Source organism: Rana temporaria, chromosome 2 (genome assembly GCF_905171775.1).
Source record: "Rana temporaria chromosome 2, aRanTem1.1, whole genome shotgun sequence".
NCBI lineage: Eukaryota > Metazoa > Chordata > Amphibia > Anura > Ranidae > Rana > Rana temporaria.
Window position 1 is genome coordinate 197,681,682 of NC_053490.1, and position 25,194 is coordinate 197,706,875.

Sequence of the window (25,194 nt, forward strand, 5' to 3'; positions counted from 1 at the left end):
CACATACAATACACAAATATTAAAGGTGTACTAAACATCAAAGAAAAGTAATACTACTAAAATTAGCAACTAAAACAAATTTTAATTGAGAATCCTTATAAAATATTGTAGGAAAAAAATGAAAAAAGCATTACATCACATCGTTATAAAACTTTTATAAAAAAATGAAAAACTGGTGTTCACAAGTGTTCTTTAAACCTTGTTTTTTTCATATACAATAACATCCAAGAAGAGACCAGATCAACCCACATCGTAAGAATAAAGAGTGAAGAAATCCTCGTAGTAAATACTGTAGACAGCATGCAGCTGCTGTCTCTAGCATGCATTACAACTGACAAATTTTAAGGACAGATCCACTTCATTAGAGCTCTGGTTAACAGAGTCCACTCTTGGAATGCAACAGTGGTGATGCACACTAGAGACAGTAGCTGCTTGTTATTTGCGAAGACCACTTTTCCTTTTGCGTTATGCAATGCTTGTGTGCTTTCTATTTGTTCTATAGTGTTACATTAAAGCAACTCTAGCATTATACTAAGGCTTTAATTGTGTGCGCCATTTCCCTGCAATACCCAGCATCCTGGAGAATTGTTAGGCTGCATTAAAGATACTATACATAATCTTGTATGGAGGAGGACACTATGTGGTTGACTCCATTTACTTTGTGAGTGAATTTTCGCTTTGTAAGGAATTATTCCTTTAGCTTTGTGAATGAGGTGAATTTCTGCTGACTTCCATCACCTTAAAGTGATGTTAAAGGTTCCTGTTTTTTTTTTTTAAATAACAAACATGTCTTACTTACCTCCACTGTGCAGTTTGTTTTGGACAGAGTAGCCCGATCCACCTATTGTGGGGTCCCACGGCGGCTCTCGCGGCTCCTCCCTTTATTAGATAACCCTCTCTGGGAAGATCTCTCCCGAGGGGGTTACCTTGCGGACACGCTCATGTCTCATACACTGTCATACACTTGGCCCCGCCCCCTGCGCAAGTGTCATTGGATTTGATTGACAGCAGTGGGAGCCAATGGCTGCGCTGCTATCAACCAATTAAGAGCAGAGAAGCCGTGGAGAGAGCCACGCGGGATCGTGTCCATGGAAATTCGGAGCACAGGTAAGTAAAACGGGGGGCTGGGGGGCCGGACACTGTAAGGTGTTTTTTTACCATATTGCATAGGCTGCATTAAGGTGAAAAAACAAACACGTAGGTTTACAGCTCCTTTAATCATCTGCAAGCAAAAATATATATATTTTTAAATTTTCCTTGCAGGTGATTTGGTATTCTTTGCAAAGGGCATTTTCAACACATTTACTAAGCTAAGGAAAAAATCCCCAGCCTCTTTGCCTTTAGTAAATCAACCTCAAAGTATATGATATGCTATATTGTTAAGCTATTTTAAAGTTTGTGCAATACTACAGGACAGGAAGTGTTTTTTTTTTCTCTCTCCCCTTATTTATTACATTATATTCAATCACTGTATGGATATTAAGGGGAAAATAATAGAGTGTAAGGCCCCGTACACACCAGCGGATCTGTCCGATGAAAACGATCCGCGGACCGTTTTCATCGGACATGTCCGCTGCCGTATTTTGGTCTGATGGCTGTACACACCATCAGACCAAAATCCCAGCGGAAAACAAACGCGGTGACGTGTCGCGACGTGGCCACGCTGTCGCCGCGCGCGACCCTGGAAGTTCGATGCTTCCACGCATGCGTCGAATCACTTCGACGCATGCAAGGGATGGCGGCCGATCGGACGTGTCCGGTGAGTCTGTACAGACGACCGAACACGTCCGACGGACAGGCTTCCAGCGGACATGTTTCTTAGCATGCTAAGAAACATTTGTCCGCTGGAAAAAGTCCGCTCGGCCGGGAATCCGGTCCGGTCGGCTGTACACACGACCAAACATGTCTGCTGAAACTGGTCAGCGGATCAGTTTCAGCAGACATGTTCGGTCGTGTGTACAAGGCCTAATAGATAGAAAATAAGATCAGGTGACTGGGTCACTTGATCAAAGTTTAAAAGAAGTTCTCCCAGGATAGTGGAGTAGGAGGACAGGAATACATCTTCTCAGCTTGGTGACTAACAGGTTGGTGCCACTTCAAGGATCTGAAGGCTGGATTATAGACAGTATGATGTGGTGCTAATTGGTGAGACTTTTCTGGGTAAGAAAGATACAATCTATTTCCTTTAACTCTGACAAATCTTTTAAAACCATTCAACTGTCCACTGCAAATATTTAGTTACCTGGAACTCCAGGAGATCCCTGTGATCCTTGAGGCCCTGGTTCTCCATGTGGACCAATACCGGGTGCACCAGGATTACCTCTCATGCCTGTTGCTCCAGCAGGACCAGTGTCACCTTTAAAGAAATATATATATATATGTTATTTTCTTTGTACCACAACATATAACAAAGATACAAAGCTTTACAAGATACAAAAACATATGTCACCACTGTGGAGGCTCTGTGATGCAGTTCAAAGTACTGTAAGGTAATTAATATTTTCTATAGATGCAAAATAATGTCTCTCCCTCTCAAATCTTAGCTTTTTGCAATTTATCATTGTGTGCTGTTATTAAGTTTGTGGTCTATAAGGACATTGAATATATCTCTATCATTGATTATACCCAATGCATAACTTCACATTTATCCAAACAGAACCTCAATTCACATGCAGTTGCCCAATCATCCAGGGTGTCTTTGACACATTGGTTGAGTCATTGACCAAGTCATTGACCAACTGAGTACATATTGGCCCGGATTCACAAAACACTTACGCCGACGTATATCTCGAGATATGCCACGTAAGTGTAAGTATGCGCCGTCGTATCTGTGCGCCGTGCCCACAAAACTAGATACGCCTGAAAATAGGCTTCATCTGACCGATGTAATTTTCCTACGACGGCGTATCGTTGGCGCATATTTACGCTGGCCGCAAGTGGTACTCCCATTGATTTCCTATTCACCTATGCAAATGAGGGAGATACGCCGATTCACAAATGTACTTGCGCCCAGCACATAATATACGCGCTTTGCGTAAGTCCTACGTCCGGCGTAAAGTTATTCCCCATATAGGAGGCGCAAGTCATGCAAAGGTATGGACCAGGGAACACAGCCGTCATATTTTACGCCGTTTACGTAGTACGTGAATAGGGCTAGGCGTAGGTTACGTTCACGTCATAGGCAGTGATTCGACGTATCTTAGGCAGTTGTTTCGACGTGATTCTGAGCATGCGCACTGGGATGCGTCCACGGGACGGCGCATGCACCGTACGTTATTCGTAACTTTATGACGCTCAGTCCTTCATTTACATGGGGTCACGCCTCATTAGCATGGCTCATGCCCACTTCCACCTACGCTGGCTTACGCTGAGGAAACCCAGCATATCTTTAACAGCGACTGGGGGCAAGTGCTTTGTGAATACTGTGCTTGCCTCTGTGCGGTGCGTCAGCATAGTGTATATTCGATACGCTACGCCGGCATAAATATGCGCCAATGTATGTGAATCCGGGCCAAAGTCTCTAAAGGAGTTTTCTATTCAGTTACAAAATTGTTTTCAATATTTTTTTAAACCAAGATACCTTAAATGTCATACTTTCCAGCTATAAGGAAGGCTTTATCATAGTCCAAATAAATTATATCTGTTTTTGCTTACTTCCACATGAAAATATAGACCTGTTGGCTATTGATTTTTATTTATTTTTAATTTTTACATACTCATAAAACCCCAATTCTTTGTAACACTCAAGTGCAAGAAATATGTTAATTTTATGTTTAGTCAAATTACAGTTTCTGGTAATTAATTTTTTATAACATTAGATGTCACACGTTTAACTTTCAGTCTTTCACAATTATTGAACATATAAATACATTGTTTATTGTTTTAAATGTATTTGATACACTCCCATTTATTAATTAACTTATTAAGTTTCCTTCTAGGCTATGCATTGGAGAATGGCAGGCACTGGGGGGGAAAAAGTGTCCTTCAAGCTTATACATTTGTTTTACATTAAAGTGGTATTAGACCCAAAAGCAAACATTGTATTGTATCCTAGCAATTTTTAGATGTGATGGCTGCATTCATTTTCTTTTTCAGGTTTTCTTTTCTATTTTTCACTGGATATCCTGACAATAATTATGTTATTTTTTAACAGAACATGCTGTGTTTGTAGCAGTTGGAGGGTTGAGACAAATCATTTAACAGAGACAGGTGTGCTTACAATGATCAACTTTTATTTATTTAAAACCTTTATCCCGAAAAGAAAGAAAGCATTTTGCTGTAACTGCTTATAAAGCATTAGCTGGAGTTTGACTTCAATTTGTTAGTGTATTTAAATCTGCTAGTACATTTAGCACTACTCTCCCGACTGGCAATCTTGCTGTCCAAAAGTTGCCCCCTGTGCTCATTCATCCTGAATGGTGCCACTCTAATACAGAAGGTATGTAACTGGCCAGATCAGGGAACAAAGCCTAAAAAATATACCTAATGCAGCCATTACATCTAACGATTGGTAAGCAGCGATGTATTACATTTTTAGTTTTGGATTAAATACCATTTTAAATGAAGTCAGGTCACCACAACCCACATTTGCCTAGTATGGACATTCAAGCTAACATAAAAAAGAGCAACATTTCTAGCTGGGGATTCTATAAACCATCCTACAATAGGGGTATGTAACATACATCAATTTTGAATATATTAGTATTGGCACCCAAATGCCTTTTTCATACATAATACCTGATCAACTTCTCTATCAAAATGAATATCTTATGGTATTGTTAAGAGGAAGATACTGTATATGATTTTATTATTAGATAAGCTATCGGATGTACTGGGCTGTCTGGCTATCTAGCCATTTTTTTTTATTCCCTGTTCCTTTCATGTCCTGTCTTTGTTGGTGAGTGTTGGAAGGCAACATGGTTTTTGTGTTTTAATATCAGATGTTTCTGGAAGGTTAAAACCTGATTATACCTAGTCGTGTCATTCTTGGGGGCAGCCTGGAATGCCATTCAGCAGGTTACCCAGCAGGGTGTTGATAATAAAGAGTCATAAATGGGAATTCATCTCTGACAGGATGTTCCTGCAGACCCTCTGGAGAGGTGTGAATTAAAATGTCCTGAGTTACAGAAGATCAAAAGCTAGTTGTCACTGAAAGATGACTGGGTCAAATAGCGGTGATTCATGGACAAATGCTGCCCCTAGTGGACACTACAGCATGCTTCCTGGAGGATGGACAGATATTAAGAAGGACTGTCTCTTAAAGATTCTTATTGGATACAGATGGCTAGATAGGCTGGCAGTGGGTGTTGTCTGAATGGGCTTTAAAAGTATTAACCGCCTGGAATTAAGTTTTCTTTTCATTGAGTGCAGCCGAGACAGCATCTCAAGGAGGACCTTGCGCAAAGTATCTTTATGTTCTTTGGTTTATATGCTCTGTAATATGTTCTTTTAGTGTTTTATTTATAGCATTCCTATTTTCTTGGGAAATAAATCAGACCCTTGTTTATTTAAGCAGTGTGTTTATTTTTAATAGCTAACCTTATTATTGTATCGACATTAACTATAAAAGAGCTTTGATCATCTAGCTAATCATAGGAATAGACACATGAATACCTAGTTATAATAAATAGGTGGAATCCACAACCCCCTAATATTTATTTCAGTGAGATATGTTAAGGTGATCTTATATGATGGTGTATTATTTATTTGTGTTTAGAAGTGTAATAAAAAGCACTGCTACATCGTCTATTTTATGTAACATTTATTCAGTCAGAGTGTCCTTCAAGCACTAAAACCTCTTGCCAGGCTTCTTATCTACATGAACATGCATTTTACATTTTCCAGTAGGTCAAACCTGTACTGTCAACTTCTGCCAGCTTTAAGGGGTTCCTCATGTCAGAGATGTTTACCTGGGATTCCTGGTCATGTCAGCTGTCTGACAAAGTTTAAACTGTTTCCCAGTTTTTAAGGATCAAATGTTTTAAAGTGGCATGAAACTGATCAAAAATGCCTTCTGAATGGCACTTTTCTGGTATTCCTCTGCACTCTCAATTACTACTGTAGGTATCTGATGGAAAACTAAACAATAAATATGCCAAGTGTATGACTAGCATTAGCTTCCCACAATGTTCTTTCATTGCTATGACTGAAATAAATTCCGACTTTTTGCTCAGTGTTGCACTAAAGAAAACCATTTTTATGTACCTTTAGTGCCCGATTGGCCAGGAACCCCTGAAAGACCCTGTTCACCAGGGACACCTGGTGGTCCTGTACTTCCTTTTTCTCCAGCAGGGCCAGAAGGACCTGGTGATCCTTGCAATCCTTTAGGGCCTGGAAGACCCAGTCCTGGTTCACCCTAGATATGTTAAAACAATGTTGTCATTTTTTGTGAAAAATAAGTTGAACAGATGGTATTTTGTACACAATAACTTTGGGGCAAACCAATCAATAAACGCTTATTGCGATTTTTTTTAACAAAAATATGTAGAAGAATACATTTCAGCCTAAACTGAGAAAGAAATTCGTTTTTTTATATATATATTTTTTGGGCATATTTATTATAGAAAAAAGTAAAAAATATTGCCTTTTTTTCAAAATTGACGCTCTATTTTTGTTTATGGCGCAAAAAATTAAAACCGCAGAGGTGATCAAATACCACCTAAAGAAAGCTCCATTTGTGGGGAAAAAAGGACATCAATTTTGTTTGGGTACAACATCGCACGACCGCACAATTGTCAGTTAAAGCGACGCAGTGCCGAATCGCAAAAAATGGCCCGGTCATTGGGCAGCCAAATCTTCCGGTGTTGAAGTGGTTAAAAAATATTTTGATAATGGGTTCAGCTACTTGGGCCCAGGTCATGTCAGAGATGCTGTGAATTAGAGTGTTTTTAATGAGTAGGTTTATGATAGGCCCATTAAAGCTCTCTGGTTTTCAGATTCTACTAAGTGCTGTTAACAATAACCATTTAGCTGTTTATGGTGGGCTCATTGACAGCTATGTAAATTCTGGCTAAGCAAGATTTATATAACCCTATCTCAAACTGTCGCAATGGAATTCATGATACTCTGCTTGTGTCTGCACGATTCTTTATGCTAAGCTGCTCAATCTTGCAATGGAATCTTGGTTGCATGATTATACATTTTGGGTATAACACCCTATTCCCCCTTAGTTTGGGATCCTCAAACCTCATTATCATCACATATGGGTACTTTTGCCTATTTGACATGTGGCAAGGTACCCATCTCTGAGTGATAGTGCCTCAGCCTTAGATAACATGGCGTCTAGTGTCCATATTTATGTGCTAATACATTTAAAGTAAGTTATGCCTCATTAGGATTTTGACAAGGTAATGGATGAATGGGTTCCCTCGCCTTTACAAAGGTGTTTGAATAAATGAGGGGCTTTTAAAGTGTTGGAGCAGTAAATGAATGAAAAAGAGCCAGCAAAGCTAATTCCCACACACAAACTGAACAGCTGATTGAGCCCAGAAACATTTGGAACTGTGGACCAGGGAGCTGTGTTGTATCAATAATTATATTATTATACAGTCTGTAAATAGCACAAGCACAAAAGCTTTGTTTTCCTACATAAAGTTGAAAACTTAATAGCTCTAGTGGCTGTATTAATAGGTAATAAAACTTTGTTACAGTTGGGGCTCAAAAAAAAAAAAACTTCTGCGTGATTGCTAGTGACATTTTTTCTTAAAGCGGAGTTCCGCCCCCAAAAAATATATTAAAAGGCAGCAGCTACAAATACTGCAGCTGCTGACTTTAAATATATGGACACTTACCTGTCCAGGGTACCCACAATGTCGGCAACTGAAGCTGATCAGTCGCTCTGCTCTCGGCTGCCCCCGCCGCCATCCTCAGTGAGGGAATCGGGAAGTGAAGCCTTGCAGGTTCACTTCCTGGTTCCCTACTGCGCATGCGCGAGTCACGCTGCGCATCCTCACTGGTTCATGCTGTCTTCTGGGACCTGTGTGTTTCCCAGAAGACAGCGGGGGAGAACAGTGTAGGTGCAGGTAGTGGCGTAGGTCACCGCGATCACCGCAGTGGGAGCAAATACCTGTATTGCACAGGTATCTGCTCCCTCCTCCCCCCTGAAAGGTGCCAAATGTGACACCGGAAGGGGGGGGGGGGTTCCAAAAAGTGGAAGTTCAATTTTTGGGTTGAACTCTACTTTAATTAGCTATAGTTACACGTTCCCCCCGTGAAGCATGACTTTATGTTATTGTTTCAAATAATAAATTCTTTATATAAACTTTCTCTGTGTGTTCCTGCTCTTAAATTGTGTGCAAAAGGTGTGCTTAGACTGTTTAGCTAAATGCTTTGCCTTCTTTCCTTTGCTATTCGATACAAATCTTCTAAACCACATAGGCTTATAAAGAGTTAATCCTATGCACCCGGTATACAGTAGCTGCCCTCTAGATTACATAAGTGAAATCTGCTACTTACTTTCTCTCCTGATAGACCTTGAACTCCAGGAAAACCATCACGACCTGGCTGACCAGTAATGCCATCTACTCCCCGCGGGCCATCCATTCCAGGGTAGCCTAAGTGTGTACAATGCAAATTAGGATGCTTCAAGCAAAAATCTTAAAATGACAAATAACTGTTTGCACCATAAAATATGGTATTCACAAAGATGCAAGTGAATGTATCAGAAATAATTACTGAATAAGTTATAACCTAAACTGTTCTTCAAAAATGTATACAATGTCAACTGTAAAAAAAAAAAAAAAAAGTTTTTTTAATCTCTTTACTGTTTTATTTAACAAGATATATTTTTGTATTCTGGCATTTTAAAATGACAGTATCACTTCCACGTTACCTCCCATATAACAACAATACCATGTGAAAGATATTAGGTATGTCTATGTGTGCAGGTAGCTGCAATCAGGGCTGTCTTAATGAGAGGGCACAACTGGGCACTGCCCAGGGGCCCCAGCTGCATGGGGGGGGGGGGCCCTGTCCTTTTCCCAAAGCAGCTGATCCTTGAGCCTGGGCTGCCCTTCTACATCCCAGATATCCCTCTAGCACTCTGACCCCTCTACACCCTAGATACCCCCTACCTCCTACCTACTTGATTTCTGTTTACCTGCACTGTCTCCATTGTAGGGGCCCCAGAGCATTACTTTGCCCAGAGGCCCATGATGTTATGAAGACGGCCCTGGCTGCAATCATCAAATCGTGTTGCCACACTAGCCTAATAAAGCAAATAAATTATAGGATGCTGCGCTACCTATCCTTATCCAAGTCCTTCTAATTACATAAATACCATGCATGTGTTTTGCATACCACCTTAACATAATCCGGGGAATACTGTAAAATCATATCTATAACTGATACATATCCAATTTATGGGCTGTTACAAAAAAAAAACTCCAACAAATGTTTGTTTTCCAAAATATTCTACAAAATAATGAAAGTTTTTTTTTTATTATGTGTTATATTCCTGTGTCCCAAGTATTCACATCCTGGTTTTCTAATACAACACATGATTCCACATTAATTGTGCACTTCTTTGTTGGTTATTTATCCTCCACCTCTTCATCCACCACCTTTTCAGTGATTTCCACCACCTTTCATACAATACTCTTACCTTCAAGCATAGAGCTAATATTTGCCACCACATTTCATACAATGCTCTCACCTTCAAGCAAAGACCTAAAATGTAACATCAGGTCTGGTAGTGCTTTCCCTCTAAGGCAGGGGTGTCTAACTCAATTTCATCGTGGGCCGCATCAACATTATGATTGCCCTCAAAAGGGCCGGTTGTATCTGTAAGATTAGATTCCAGCGCATCCCCTCCCCATACATTAGATGTCAAGAGCCACCCCACCAACAGAAGTTGAGTCCTCCCACTCTCCCTTACATCACAGTGCACCCCCTTTCCTTATGCTTTTGGGAAGAAGCTGGATGCATTGCTTGAAAGCAAAAAGTAAGGGTCCGGAGTAGGACCAGAGGAGGGCTGGTGTTCTCCTGCAGCTGCAAGAGAGGTGCGAGGGCCACATGAAATGGCCTGGAGGGCTTGATTCAGCCTGTGGGCCTTGTGTTTGACACCTGTGCTCTAAGGGCCCTTTCACACGTACGGACCGTATGTCCGCATTTTCATCTGTCCGGGACATACATGGGTCCCTATGTGATTACGGGTGTCAGCGAATGAACATCCGCTGACACCCGTAATTTGTCCGCCTCCGCAAAGATCCGCATTTGCAGATGGAAGAAATCCTATTTTTCTTCCGTCTGCCGGATTGGATCGGATGAACACGGACATACGGTCCGTGTTCGTCCGATCCCCCATAGGGGAGAGCGGAGGAAACACAGGGCGGTCCCTGCACAGTGTACGGGGATCGCCCTGTCAGCTGCCAGCTCAGCGGGGATTTTACGGAGGATCCCCGCTGAGCTTTGCGGACACACGGAGCGGATCATTACTGATCCACTCCGTGTGAAAGGGCCCTAAGGCATCAATATCCTATTCCTCCTCTCACACTCCTCAGTCCCTTCCGGGTGGTGTGATGGACAATGTAATAGCCAAAACCAGAAGAGAACATAGGAGCTGCTGCTCCAATGCGGATAGAGAGATTGTATATATGTGCAACTGCTCTGTTATGTTCACATATATAAGTGCAATATCAATTAATACATTTATATTTTAATCCACTATGCTATGAGGGGCCCCCCTGTTTTATGTGCCTATTTACAGTGCACTAAATTGGGTAAACACCTGGATTGGCAGACTGTGTAACTAAATTGGAGATATTAAAGTGAGAATTGTCCATCGCGCCACCCCCATGGAGTGAGGAGTGTAAGAGGAGGAATGTGATATTAAATCCTTCAATGGCAAAGCACTGCCAAACCTAATGTAACTGACAATCACTGAAAGGGTGGTGGATGAAGAAGTGGAGGATAAATAACCAGCAAAGAAGTGCAAAATTATTGTGGAATCACGTGGTGTTCTAGAAAACCTGGACATGAATAATTGGGATGCAGGAATATAACAGACAATTCAAAGAAGCCTTCCACTATTTTATTGAATATTTTGTAGAAAAAAATGTGATTGAGTTTTTTTTTTTTTTTTTTTAGTAAGGGCACATAAATTGGATGTATATAATTTATAGATATGATTTTACAGGATTATGTTGAGGTGATATACATAGCACATGCACAGTATTTATGTAATTAAAGGACTTGCATTGGTATAGGTAGTGCAGCATCTTATAATGTATTTATTTGTTTCTATACAGGCATTGCTAGACCCAGATGCAGAACCATAGTGTTCCTTCTTGGTCCCAGCCAGCTTACAACCACTGCTGGACTGAGTGAACTTTTTTAGCTCTGGAAACAAAGATATATTTATAGTAAGTGGCAGCCAATGGTAGGCAAGCTAAGCTACCAATCTCTTCTTTTTTTTCATTTACCTAATGTCTAATGCCCTGTACACATGACCGGTTTTCCCGTCGCAATAAACTCGGCGGTTTTTCCAACGGAGTTCCGCTCAAGCTATCTTGCATACACACGGTCACACCAAATTTCGACCTTCAAGAACGCGGTGACGTACAACACCACGACGAGCCAATAAAAATGAAGTTCAATGCTTCTGAGCATGCGTCGACTTGATTCTGAGTATGAGTGGTTTTTATTACGATCTAATTCCGTCGGAATTTCCAATGGAAAAAGTCCAATAGGGCATACACACGGACGGAATATCCAATGAAAAGCTTTCGTCTGACTTTTTCAGACAGAAATTCCGCTCGTGTGTACGCGGCATAAGAGACATAGGTGAAGAGTTCAATTTAAAATTATATTTCTAAGTTTGCACATGTTTGAAGAGAAACAAGACCTTAAATTTTTCCGACTAATTGATGCAAACAAGACATTAAAAAGACACGCTTAACGACTAAAAAGCATCACAGAAAAATACAGTTTCTTACCTTTTTCTCCAGGGGGTCCAGGAAGTCCTTTACCCTCTATACCAGCATCTCCTTTTTCCCCTGGGAGCCCAGGTCTTCCTGGAAAACCTGCAGAACCCTTCTCACCTGCAGTGCAAACGATATATTATTTTACATACAGTTTATGTTTTTATTTTATTTTTATAATACTACTAGTAATTCTATATAGCAAACATGCTAATTGCTTCATTTATCTCTTCTAACTGGAGTAAGATGTCTAAGTAAAGCGATATGAGTGGATGTGAGCGTAACATGATGGACTGACAAGCACTGATGTGACCAATTCCCAACTGTAGCAAGGATCATCAACAAATAATTTTTAAAGGAGGGTAGATTCAACACTGGTGCTAATTTAAAAAAAAAAAAAAACATGGCATACCTTGATCCCCAGGTAATCCAGGAGTACCTGCAGGTCCCATTGTGCCTGGGGCTCCAGCTACAACTAGAGCTTTTCCAGGTTCACCTTTATTTCCTTGTAAGAAAAAAAAATATGTATTAGTTCCACTTGATTATCAGTAAGAAATTTTACATGGGACAGTTAAGAAATATGGCAATATAAAAGCAATTTTGTTTACCAGGGCTTCCAGGTAATCCTACAAAACCATGGGTTCCTGGGTCTCCTCTGTCTCCAGGCTGTCCCGGTTGCCCAACTCCTGGAGCTCCTGGCAAACCTCTGCCTCCAGTAATTCCAGGAAATCCGCTGTCGCCAGGTGGCCCACGCTCTCCTTTAGTACCAATTGTGCCCTAAATAGATTAATATGACATTGATTCATAATAAATTTTGCAATTGCTACTATTATTACACTTAAAGCAATAACATACACATGCAATATAATTTAACAAAACAGTTGAGATACATTTTTCACTATATAATCAGTGTATCATGCTGCACCTATGGCGCTTTTAGTTCATACTTATCGATCCATTGGACTTTTTATATCTCAGCTTATTACACTTTTATTTAAAACTGGTGTACAAAATACACATAGACAACATGAATGGTACCTTAGCTCTATAACGCTGTAATGTAAGGGCTTGAAAACTGGCAGTAAATCAGCTTTCAGATCCTGGCTCGTTACCCAACCCAAAATACTTCTCCCACTGATAGATGGCAAGGTGAAAAGACAAATAATTAAAGGAAAAGTATAGCCAAAGTTCCCCTGTAGAGAGCACCCAGCAACTGTGGGGAAGGAATCACAATGAGAAAGCGGAGAGGATCTGGACATGCTTCAGGTCCGAGGCCCATAAGGGATAAAGACAGAGGTCAAGACCCAGAGGTATATTAAGGATGCCATTCATCTCTGCCTATATGTAAAGTTAACTGAACTTGGGTTTGCCCCCAAGATACCAACACTGGAGTATGCCTCTGAATGACTGTAATTGCTGGACTAGATCTTAGCAGATATACTGGGGCAGCACTGGAGCCTGCAGTTAGAGTTATGGAACTAGGAATGCAGGTGCATGCATCGAGGCTTGCAACAGGAGGAACACCTCCATATCACCATATTGTAAATTAAAATAGGGGAGAGGTGCATGTCTACTTTTGGAATGCTGTTTATAAACAACACTTCAGAAATAGCCCATGGATAGCAAGTTCAACCGTTAACGAATTAAGCTATCATCTTATGGCTTGGCTTACAGACACAAAAGTCAATTAACTGAGGCCTCATACACACGACCGAGTTTCTCGGCAAAAACCAGCAAGAACCTTGCTGGGAGATATTTTTTGCCGAGGAAAACGGTCGTGTGTACATTTTCATCGAGGAAACTGTCGAGAACCTTGTCGAGCCAAAAAGAGAGCAAGTTCTCTATTTCCTCGACGGGAGTCTGATTTGGCTCGTCTAGATCCTCGACAAGCTGATTTTCAACGAGAAACTCGGACGTCTGTATGCTAAGAAACCCGCGCTTGCTCAGATTAAAGTATGAGACGGGAGTAAAAGTAGCATTTGTAATGGAGATAACACATTTTTAAAGCTGTAACAAACTGAAAAGTGCAAATCGTCTCTTACCAAACTTTTATTTAACACGCAAATACATGAAATTAGCAAAAGCAGCCCCAAGAGTTTAGCCAGTGGAATCGAACTTCCCCTGCCGTTGTATGTGTTGTATGTCACCGCGTTTGAGAACGAGGAGATTTTGGCTTCACCGTGTGTATGCAAAGCAAGCTTGTCGAGTTCCTCGACAAGCCTAACAAGGAACTCGACGAGGAAAACGATGTGTTTCGCCCGTCGAGTTTCTTGGTCGTGTGTACGAGGCCTGAGGCTATATTCACACCTGAGCAGAGCATTTTTTGGGCAGTTTTTTTTGCAAGTGTATACATGCATTTTACTAGTGTATTTATGTGTGTATTCAAGCTTTACGTGTTTTTATTTTAGCCAATAAAAAGCACTAGGGGGAGGAGATTAGGGGTAGAGAACTGCTGTTTGACCAGAAAATGAGCTACAAAACGTATATAAAATGCTCATGTTGTGCATTTTTCAGGCATTTCCATTGAAGTCTATGGAAGAAAACGTCTCTAATCTGCCAAAAATAAGCTTATATACTTTTTTGAGCGGCATGTTTTTTCTACGGGCGATAAAGCGCTCAGATGTGAACGGGGGCTATTGAAATGAATTGGATTTGGCTAGTTGAGCACAAGATTCAAGCAGAAAATCGCTCAGGTGGGAACAGGGCCTGAAGACACATAGGCATATGTTTACTTTGCAAATGGAATTTTTTTAAATGTGTTGAAATTTCACTGTAGTGATTAACCAATCATGTGAAAGGAAAGAAAACGGTATTTTTGTTTGCAATTGCTTGGATGATGTCAGCACAGCTTTACCTCATTCATTAAGCTCTGGGGATAATTATTTTACAAAGTTAGCAGTCTACCTGCATTTAGTAAATCAACTCCATTGTGTACAACGCTGATCTGAGTGGCTCTGTACCAAAGCGATTACTGTGATGACCAATTAGCAATATGAGCAATTTTTCAGTGTTTGTTGACAGTATTAATGATTATATTTTTGACAAGTTTTTCGTTTTGTGTATATTGTTTTTACTTTTTTTTTTGATAAATCAAGTCTGACCTTCATTTATAAGATCAACCCAAGTTATCTTTTTAACAGCTAACAGATAAGTTCTCCAACATTATTGAGATTCCTCTTGATTTGCCAGCTATGTTGTTACTATTAAACTATTTATTATATATTTTTTAAATAATAATTGACTAGGAGGGAAATCCCTTCCGCATATTTGGGAAAACAGGGTAATAGAAACAAAAGTTATCATCTGTAACTTAAAGCTAAACTCCAGGCAAAAAGTTAAATACACAGATCAAACACATATACTGTAGGTGTAGAGCTATTACTAAGGAGCCCCTTCTGCCCTGTATCTATGATGACCCAGCCTGACCTTGACCATAGGTGTGCACAGCCTATTGCATTAGGGTGTGCACCCCAAGGCTCCAACACATACACTCTCTATCCAGAAACAATGGGAGGAAGGGGTGACCTGTGCAACAGAAGGAAGAGGAACGGGGAAAGGAGGGGTGGAAGGGTAGCATATATTGGTACCAATCCCCTATATGTCCCTCCTGTGGCAGCTGAATGTTGACAAAAGGGAGAGGAGGAGAAGCCTACTTTCAGCTGCTGCAGGAGGAAAATACAGATCGGTTCCGCTAAATTACACCCCCACCACCCCTCCTGTCCAGGTTCTGGGGGTCAGCAAGGAAGGATTGTGGTTTACCTGGCACCTGCCCACCATTGAAAGGTTGCTAACACCAGGATTAGGGTGTGCCCTGTCACACATCGCACACCCCTTGCGCACGCCTATGACCTTGACTCAAGAACACCATCACAGCTGTAATACATTTTAGATTAGCTTTATTTATATGCAAAGCCCTAGAACTTAATAGGTTAGTTGGACAACATAATTCACAAGGTGTTACTGAACTTTCCCTACAAATGCCTGGGAAGCAACTGGTGCCAAACACACACTAGATGGGCATGCGAGAACAACAATGGTATGTAATGCAAAACAGTGCAGTAATACAAATGATCAACAGCACAGCTACTTCTGCCTAGAGATGTCCTAACCAAGAATGCCTACAGTGATTATAAATGTTTACATTTTTTTTTTTAAAGCAAACATGTTTATTCTTGCCTGCTCTGTGCAATAAAATGGAACAGCCCAGCATCCCCTCTTGTTGGCGATCCTGGCTCCTCCCCCTCCGGCAAGTGCCCCTAAAGAGAGACACCTACTATGGAGGCACCCATGCGAATTCGCTCCCGAGCCTCACTGTCTGCATCTATTGACAACTGCCCCCTAGCTTCCTTGTCGCTGGATCATATGAGGGCTCACTTAAGTATAAGGGAAAGTGGGGAAGGATACTGATGCCTAAACATTGTTACCATAATGCAAGGAATGCATTAAGGTGAAAAAATATTTAGGCTTCAGAACCACTTTAATATACTAAGCCAATAAATGGTTACATAATAGGTAAACTGTTGTTTGAAACACTGAAATTTTTATTACATAAAGCAGCAAAAATAAACAAAATACGTCGACATCTCTCTGTCCTGTATAAAAATGACAACATTGTCATAAAACACCGCTACTGATGGACTGGACCTAGGTTATACCCCTATTTCATGCAAGTAACAACTAGTTAACCCCTTGAATAACAGTAATAATATAGGAAAAAAAACACTTTTTGAATTTATTTTTGATGCCCTACCTAACCACTGGTCACTGGGACAATGTCAAAATTTTGCCAGCTAAGAGACTCCTGTGTTGGATCGCTGAATTAGGTAAACAAGATGATGGCCACAGGCCACTCACAACAGATGGCACCAGTTCTGGTCCTAAGTGGTCCCTTGTGACTGGCAAAAGGTTCTTTTACTCAATCTAGCTCTCTACAGCTGTAGCAGGCAGTGGTAACTGGAACACATGTTTTTCTAGAAACTAGAACACTAAAACACAGAATATAGCATGTAATCCTCTCCCAGCAGTCTCCCCTGCAGCAGCACATCTCTCAGGCTCAGTATTCAGCAGTGAAAACAGCAGCAAAAGCAGTAGCCTCCGTGTGCAACATCACATCACTCACAGAGGCCAGTCTCTTTCTCTGCCTTGTCTCAAGGTAGCAAAGTCCTCTGGCAGCTTTCTGTCCACAGCACAGATAAGCAACAGTCAGCCATTCTGGCCCAGAGTCCCATACGCAGGCTCTAAGGTTCACAGTGGTCTGTACATGGCCCTAGGGGTACTAGCAAGCACAACAGAGGCAACCATTCAGTCTAGCAGCAGAAATTCCTCTCCTCAGCTCTTTGCTCTCCTGAGCACACAGGGAAAATCTCATCAGGCTCGGTTTATTTTATTTTCTACCGACACCAAATGCTCTCTTCCTAGGTCCCAGAGCTCTCCCCATGTGGACCCCTGCTCTTCTAATGGGTCAAGGGCCAGCATCCAAACAAAGAAAAACACCCTTAAAACAACATAACTACACACACACACAATAACCCCAACATATATATCACTGCGCTGGCAGCAAATATGATCACATAAAGATAAATATTACAACAGTGATACAGGCAGCTGCCTAAAGGATAACACCTTAGTATAAGCTCTCAATTTCTGCAGCGCTCTTCAATCTATTTCAAAACTAGTATGCAATATACAGTATATTAATATGAACAGAAATAATTAATAAAACTCATGTATTGCACCCTCTCACATAAGTACCCTAAATTTTTTGTATAGTGCATCTGTACATACAGTAAGTCAACAAAAAAACCTTCAAGAAGAGAATTACTTCTTAAAGAACTTGATGGACTTTTCATTTATACGTGTATGAAGAGTAAGAAAAGTTTTATTAACTATTTCTGCTCATATATATATGTTTTGGTGTGTACCTTTGTAGAGATAATAGTTAAAAAGGTTGGTTCAGCGCTGCAGTGCTTGAACTCTAAACTACACATGTGATTTTTGCTTGGTGTCCTGTGTAGTTTGAAAAAATACAAAATACAGGATTTATTGTTTTAATGATAGCTCCAGTCATAAATGATTGCAATTCCTTCTGTGCAGTATTCATAGACATTATTTACCTGTACCTACCATTACTCATTGCTTAATTTACTATTTAATCCATGAGAAACATAAAACCATATAAGTAACAGTGTGTGACGTGTATGCATTAAGAACTTTTCAGTTTTCAATAAATACTAGAGCATAAAAGCAAGATTTTTTTGTGGCTGGGTTATGAGGCTCCTTTTCTTCAGCATTAGTCCTTAATAAAATTCAAATACCTTTAGTCTTGGGGGAAATAGATTTAAACAACAGATATATATAGTATAATAATAAAGTATATTGCACAGCATAAGAAAGCAATTATTCTAGGATGCTTATATTCTTTAAAGCGGAGCTCCACCCAAAAGTGGAAGCTCCGCTTGTTTGCTTCCTCCCCCCTCCGCTGCCATATTTGGCACCTTTCGGGGGGGGGGGGTACCCATCCCCACTTCCAGGAGACCTTGCCGCAGACCTCAACGCGGAAGTTCGGCCCCCCCTCCTCCTTCCACCACTGCCGGGCCATTCAGAAAGCACATCGTGCTTGGCACATGCATAGTAGGGAACCAACTGTTGAAGCCGTAAGGCTTCACTGACGTTTTGCCTTACAAGGAATGGAGGCGGCAGCACCCAAAATCCGGTTTAAAAATCGGCTGGGGTGCCAACATCGCCAGACCCCTGGACATTTAAGTGTCCTTATAATAAAAGTCAACAGCTACAGTATTCGTAGCTGCTGACTTAAACATTTTGGAGGGGGGGCTGGTACTCTGCTTTAACCACACTACACAGAGAAGATATCTTTTTAGGTTATATGGATAACATTTTCTGTCTTTATATTCTGCATTGTATCAGGTTATGTTCTATAGAAGATACTTTTTGAGGGAAGGGTTAGTTGGCTAGGACTTCCCCTCCTCCTCCAAAAGCCAAACAAGCTATTTTAATGCAAACTTACATTTTGTAGATACTTTTTGTTTTAAAAGATCATTCATAAGTCTTGTATACAATAAAATAATAAACATGAAAAATACAATTTCAAAACAAACATACCAAAGCACCCTTGGGGCCAGGCTGACCCGGTAGTCCATCTCTTCCAGGTCTTCCTTCTTTTCCAGGAGTTCCTGATTGTCCTGGGAAACCTGCATCTCCCTTTTCGCCCTTAAGTTTTGGTTCAAAAAAAACTTCCCCGGGTTCTCCCTTTGCTCCAGGACTCCCTAGCAGACCCGCATTACCTGGTGGTCCCTGGAAAAGTAAAGTAGTTTTATTTTATTAGCTTAGGGCCACATAGGCCTCAGACCTTCACTGGACGAAGCCTTCATTTACTTGCAGCAAATGAGCAGGATAAAAATACTGACTGCAATGAATATTAGTCTATATTTTATATAAGGGCAATAAAGTTCATCTTAAAGTCACACTCAATTGAGGTTTTTTTTTCTGGAAAAGGTGAGTTTCCAATACAGTCTCTGACCTTGTTAGAGAGGTTTTTCCTCACTCCTGTCCGAACAGAAAGTGACTAGGTAACTTTCAGTGAAGACACAGACAGCAACAAAACACGTATTTTTTAATTAAATGGAGAATCCTCCTGTGCCAGTCACAACTGCCCCCCAATAAAAATGTAACAGTACAGTACAGTATATACTGTTCCAAATCTAACCAAAGTAAAAAATATTTTTATTTTGCTAGAATATGACTTTATTAAATTAATTATTCAGCCCTAAATTATAGTCTTTAATAGTGTATGTCTAACCATAGTAATGACAAATCTATATACTCTAATTTAAGCTAAAAATCAATTCACATATTTTTTTTTATTCAAATTTCAAAATTAATATCTGACATTTTGACACTTTTAACACTATACACACACTACAATAAAAATAAATTGCCATACTGTTAAAAACTTTATAATTTTTGTATTAATTACTTATATTTATAATAAAAAGCCACTTACAGGTACTCCTGGTAAGCCATCAAAACCTGGTTCCCCTCTGTCTCCTTTGCTACCTTGCTGACCAGGATATCCTTAGGAAAAAACATATAATGAAGGCAAAATTATCTTTCAAAATAAATAGAGCAACCAGAAGACTGCTTCCTCTAGAGTTTTTTGTTTTTAAAAGAGAAGTAAGGTTTTTTTTTGGTAATCATACTTACCTTAGGTGTATGCAGTCCGATGCTGCATCTGTCCTCTGCCGGCTCTAACACTGAGAACTGAGTGATCAAATCCCGCCCATCGCTCTGTCCTCAGAGCTCCCTGAACAGAGAGCTGCTGATTGTCAGTCAGCAGCTCTCTGCTCTGCCCCCCACACTCACTGGAGTGATGGGCTGTGGAAGGGGTGGGAGCAGCCGGCTCAGCCTCTCAGTGAGGTGGATGCCGGTCCAGGCATGTGGGAGGATCCCCACCATATGGTTGCGGTCTTTTCCAAGCTTGAATCGGCTCTGTGACATCAGCAGACAATGGGTCAATGTAGTGCAGAACGAACTGCACTCCTGTGATCCACAGGAGAAGTATAGCTAATTGAGCTTTGGCTGTACTTCTCCTTTTAATGTAAAATCTCTTCTTGCTGAATGTGATTAGTTTTAGGCTGCAGTAACAGATACAGTATGTTAGTTTCTAAATAGCTAAATCAATGTCTCTATCTACTGTATACACCATTTTGCATTTCAAGGGCTTTCAAAGGTATTCTGAATTAATGTCATTGGATCTAAGCACAGCTTGTCTCGGAGCTGTGACAACTATCCCATGTAATTCAGGATCACTGGTGTGTTTGACTAAACACTCGGGCATCTTGATCCACACTCAAAGGGCTGGCATGCCTTATAATACTGGGGTCCTGAATTCTCCCCCATTCTTACCATTTGCATACACGTCATCAGAAAAAAAAACTATAATTATTTAATGTGTTGAGCTTACTTAAATTAATAAGAATTATAAATACATCAAATTGACTACAATATAATGTGATCCTTAACCACTTTCTACCTAGGCTTGAAAATGTGTTAAATCCCTCAAAACCCATATATTTTCTAAAAGCAAAGGCCCCCGGAGAATAAAATGGTGGTTGTTGTAATTTTTTATATCAAACTATATTTGCGCAGTGGTTTATCGAACACAAATTTTCAGGTAAACATACACTTTATTGAATTTTAGTGCACACAAAATCAGTATAATACCCACTTTTTGGTAAAATAAAAAAGATGATGTTACTCCGAGTAAATAGATAAATAACATGTCACGCTTCAAAATTGTGCACGCCCATAGAATAGCGACACTCTAAAAGCATTTACAGGTTATTTTAGCGTTAAACAGAAGGTCTGGTGCTAGTGTTATTTCTCTAACTGATGTTCACAGAGGATACATCATATTTTTTTCCGATCACCATTTACAAATGCGTGCATGAGCACAGGGGGACGGGAGTGCTTGAAATCTTTTATTATTTTTAATTTTTTTTACACTTTCTCTTTATATTTTTTTAACTTTATTGCTATCACAAGCAATGTGAACAACATTCCTTGTAATAGTATGGGCAGTGACAGGTACTATTTATGGAGAGATCTGGGGTACCCCTTCTGCGCCCTGCAGAGTAACTCTGACCACTTTTACAGGAAAGCCCATCACCAGTTGCAAATTTCGATGCTGCAGCCAAGATCCTGGTATAACCATTTCCTTATTAGGATGTACAGTATATATATATATATATATATATATATATATATATATATATATATATATACAGCAGTTGGGAAGTGATTAAATAAAGATTTGGAGATCATAGAATGAACTTCTGTGGTGGTGTCGATAACTAGTAAGTGGTCCGAAAGATTCCATCACCAGTTCACTTTACTGACAGTAACATGTTATATGATCATCTGTTTACTACATTTTTGATTATTTTCAATCTTGATTGGACATGTTTACTAATGATTTTCTTTCTTTCTAATTTCAAATCTTTTCTTTTCTGGATTTTGTAAATACTTAAAATAATATGTTTTCTAGTATGTTCTAAATACCAAAAAGGCCATATGATATCTCTGCACTAATTAATTTCAAATGCTTTAAACATGCTATATATTTAGAAATGTAGTTTCAGACACCATCGCCATTCATTTGTAAAAATAATGCCTTACCTGGTTGCCCAGCAGGGCCCTGAGGACCTGGTGGTCCAGGAAGTGGTGACGGCATTGTTTCACATATTGCACATGCATCTCCTCTGTCACCTAAAATATTTGTATGTATAGTTAAAGCAATTTACAGGGGGTGACAAATATATAAATATATAAATATATAAATCTGCATTACATATATTTTTTCAAGGAAAATTCTTTTAGAGTTGATACTTAAAGACTAAACAGAAATAGTTGGTTCCAGAATCGGGGTATCCAAACTACAGACTGCTACAGTACAAGATTCCATCCAACCTACAAATAGGGACAGTTGCATATCCTCGATGTGCACAGATTAAGGTCAGTGACGGCTATCTATGTTAACCTCCTTCCCCCCAGTTTCCAGAGCAGGCAACACCCCCCACCCCAACTGTGCAGTCAAAATCCCTTTTATGCCCCAGCATTGACAGGCAAATGGAACGTCCTCCATTCAGACCTTCTACACCTCCAGACTCCTGCCCTGCTACTACAGAACAACTGTGAGCCTTACATTGGTGAGGAGAACTCTGATTGGGGCACTGATTTAAAGGGGAATTCTGATGGTAACCCTGATATAAGGGTGTCTCTTATTGGGACCAGATGTAAGGAGGAACCTGATGTAAAGGGGGACTCTGTCGGGGGCCCTGATGTAAGGAGAGACTCTGATGTGGACTCTGGTGTAAGGGGGACTCTGATGGGGACAATGATTTTATGGGGGAATATGATGGGGACCCTGATGTAAAGGGGGATTCTGATGGGGGGCCCTTATTTAAAGCGGAGTTCCGGCCACAATTTCACTTTTTAAATATAAATACCCCTGTAATACACAAGCTTAATGTATTCTAGTAAAGTTGGCCTGTAAACTAAAGTCTGTTTTGTTAGGTTGTTACAGCATTTAGACACTTTATAAAATAGAAATTGACTGGGGCCATCTTAAGTGTGGGCACCATGAAGCCAGACTGTATGACTTCCTGGATTTCAGCCTTGTACATGCTCAGTGCTGCACAAGCAGTGTCAGATCAGGTTTCAGCACCTGTGCTGTCCAAGTCACATGATTCTTTGAGACTGGGGAGTGCACAGACTCCTGGAAAGTTACACCCACTACATTCCCAGGAGTCTGTGCGGTGTAGGTTAGGAATCTTAAGCACCTAGGTGCAGGAAGTGGGAAGATTAACTATTCTGCCTAGCAACAACACTTTGAAGGCATCTAAAAAAAAAAAAAAATTGTAAAGGACTAATGACATTTTTTTTAAAACTACTGATGTAATGTTATATTTATGGGTGGAACTCCACTTTAAGGGGGGACTCTGATGGTAACCCTGATATAAGGAGATCTCTAATTGGGACCAGATGTAAGGGGGAACCCGATTTAAGGGGGGGGATCCTATGGTGACCCTGATGTAAAGGAGGATTTTGATGGGGACCCTGGCGCAAGGGGTCATTTTGATGTAATAGGGGCTCTAAACGTGACTTTGATGTTAGGGGAACTTGAAAAGAGAGCCTGACCTTAGTAGGACCTTAATGTAAGTGGAGACTCTGATGGGGACTCCTGATGTAAGGGGAGACGCTGAAGTGGACTCTGGTGTAAGGGGGATTCTGATGAGGATCCTGATGTAGGGGAGACTCCCATTGTAACCCTCATGTAAGAGGGACGCATTTGTTTACAAAACTGATTTTTTTCAGCCTGTGAATATTTGTAAAAGATATGATGAGGCCCCTGTGCTGAAGAGTTTGGGGACCCCGTTGCAGGTAAGACAAAACTTAAAATATTTAATGCTGTAAAAGAAAACATACCTTTCTGTCCCCTTTCTCCTTGGAATCCTTGTTGGCCTGGGTTTCCATCGGATCCACGATCACCAGGGTGCCCCGCAATGCATTCTTGGGTTGGATCTGTTAATAAGTGAATTCAAGTTTTTAAAAAAGAAAGCAATTAACCAACATAGCTCAATAAACAAAAAGTAGAACACATCTTCTATGAATGACTAGAAGGAACCAATGTTAATTAATCTAATAGAAATTATGACAGACCCTAGTGGTTCAGTGTGCCAAAGTATACCTGTATTAATTTACTTACTGAGACATCTTAAATAAGATAGCTTAGATGGCTAATTGAATTCAGTCAGTACTGTATCTGAATTTAACAGTTGAAAATGTGTTATTTTTGTTTTCCAGAAAATAAAAATCCAGCAGGACAAATACAGTTTAATGCTAGGATGGTAGAACTGCTTATCTGTAATCTGTTTTAATTGCACCTGCTTTGGATACGTATGTAAAAGAAAACCTCAGTGAAGGTAGGAACTCCCCAAAAATCCCTCTCTTTATGCACATACTACTGTGATGTTCTATTCTTAAAACTACATGTACACACCCAAAAACGTTTCATAAATCTTCAGAGACCTTCAGAGCCCCATGGGCAGCTGTGTGGATGAGTCCAATACTGCCCCCTTAGGCAGTTGTGCCATGGTTACATAGTAAATAAGAAATCCTTTGACAACATTGATTATGTGGAAAGCACATCCATGGCTATTTTCTTTGGGGCATAGGAGTTTAAGAATAGACTGAGAGAAGAAAGAACAGAAATATCTGAGAAGAAAGCGGTGTCCATTGGAACACACCGCTGGCATCTCTCAGACAAAAGATTTTTGGATTTCTGGTAAAGTATACATTTCTAATTATCTGTAGGAAATTGTTTTAACATACATATAACTAAACCAATTAGTGCTTGTAGCTTATAGATTTGAATTAAAATACAGTGGCAGCTGGTGAAGTTTTAGGATGGGGGCACCAGACCCCGCCCTTTAATTTTTGACCATTCCCTTTATTTTTTACCCCTCCCACATATCATAAACCCCACCCCTTATAGAATTCACACACTCTGTCCCCTGTATTCCACTTCCTTCCACCCATAGTGTTAGGAGTATACAGCTCAGCATCACAGGACAGAGTATACAGCGCAGCCTCACAAAACAGGGTATATAGCTCAGGGTATACAGCTCAGCCTCACAGATTAGGGTATATAGCTCAACATCACAGGACAGAGTATATAGCTCAGCCTCACAGATCAGGG

At 40.3% G+C, this 25,194-nt stretch overlaps 1 protein-coding gene across 1 annotated transcript in view; it reads right to left on the minus strand.

The window, feature by feature from the left end:
• Nucleotides 1–25,194, minus strand: part of COL4A1 (collagen type IV alpha 1 chain) — a 195,373-nt gene that overhangs the window by 30,308 nt on the left and 139,871 nt on the right. The window contains exons 22-31 of the mRNA XM_040336209.1: nucleotides 23,922–24,017; nucleotides 22,113–22,202; nucleotides 19,939–20,009; nucleotides 19,038–19,229; nucleotides 12,527–12,695; nucleotides 12,331–12,423; nucleotides 11,934–12,038; nucleotides 8,455–8,552; nucleotides 6,205–6,355; nucleotides 2,243–2,356 (exon numbers count right to left, since the gene is read on the minus strand). Of these exons, the coding sequence (XP_040192143.1) occupies nucleotides 2,243–2,356; nucleotides 6,205–6,355; nucleotides 8,455–8,552; nucleotides 11,934–12,038; nucleotides 12,331–12,423; nucleotides 12,527–12,695; nucleotides 19,038–19,229; nucleotides 19,939–20,009; nucleotides 22,113–22,202; nucleotides 23,922–24,017 (1,179 nt within the window). The remainder of the gene's footprint in view (nucleotides 1–2,242; nucleotides 2,357–6,204; nucleotides 6,356–8,454; nucleotides 8,553–11,933; nucleotides 12,039–12,330; nucleotides 12,424–12,526; nucleotides 12,696–19,037; nucleotides 19,230–19,938; nucleotides 20,010–22,112; nucleotides 22,203–23,921; nucleotides 24,018–25,194) is intronic.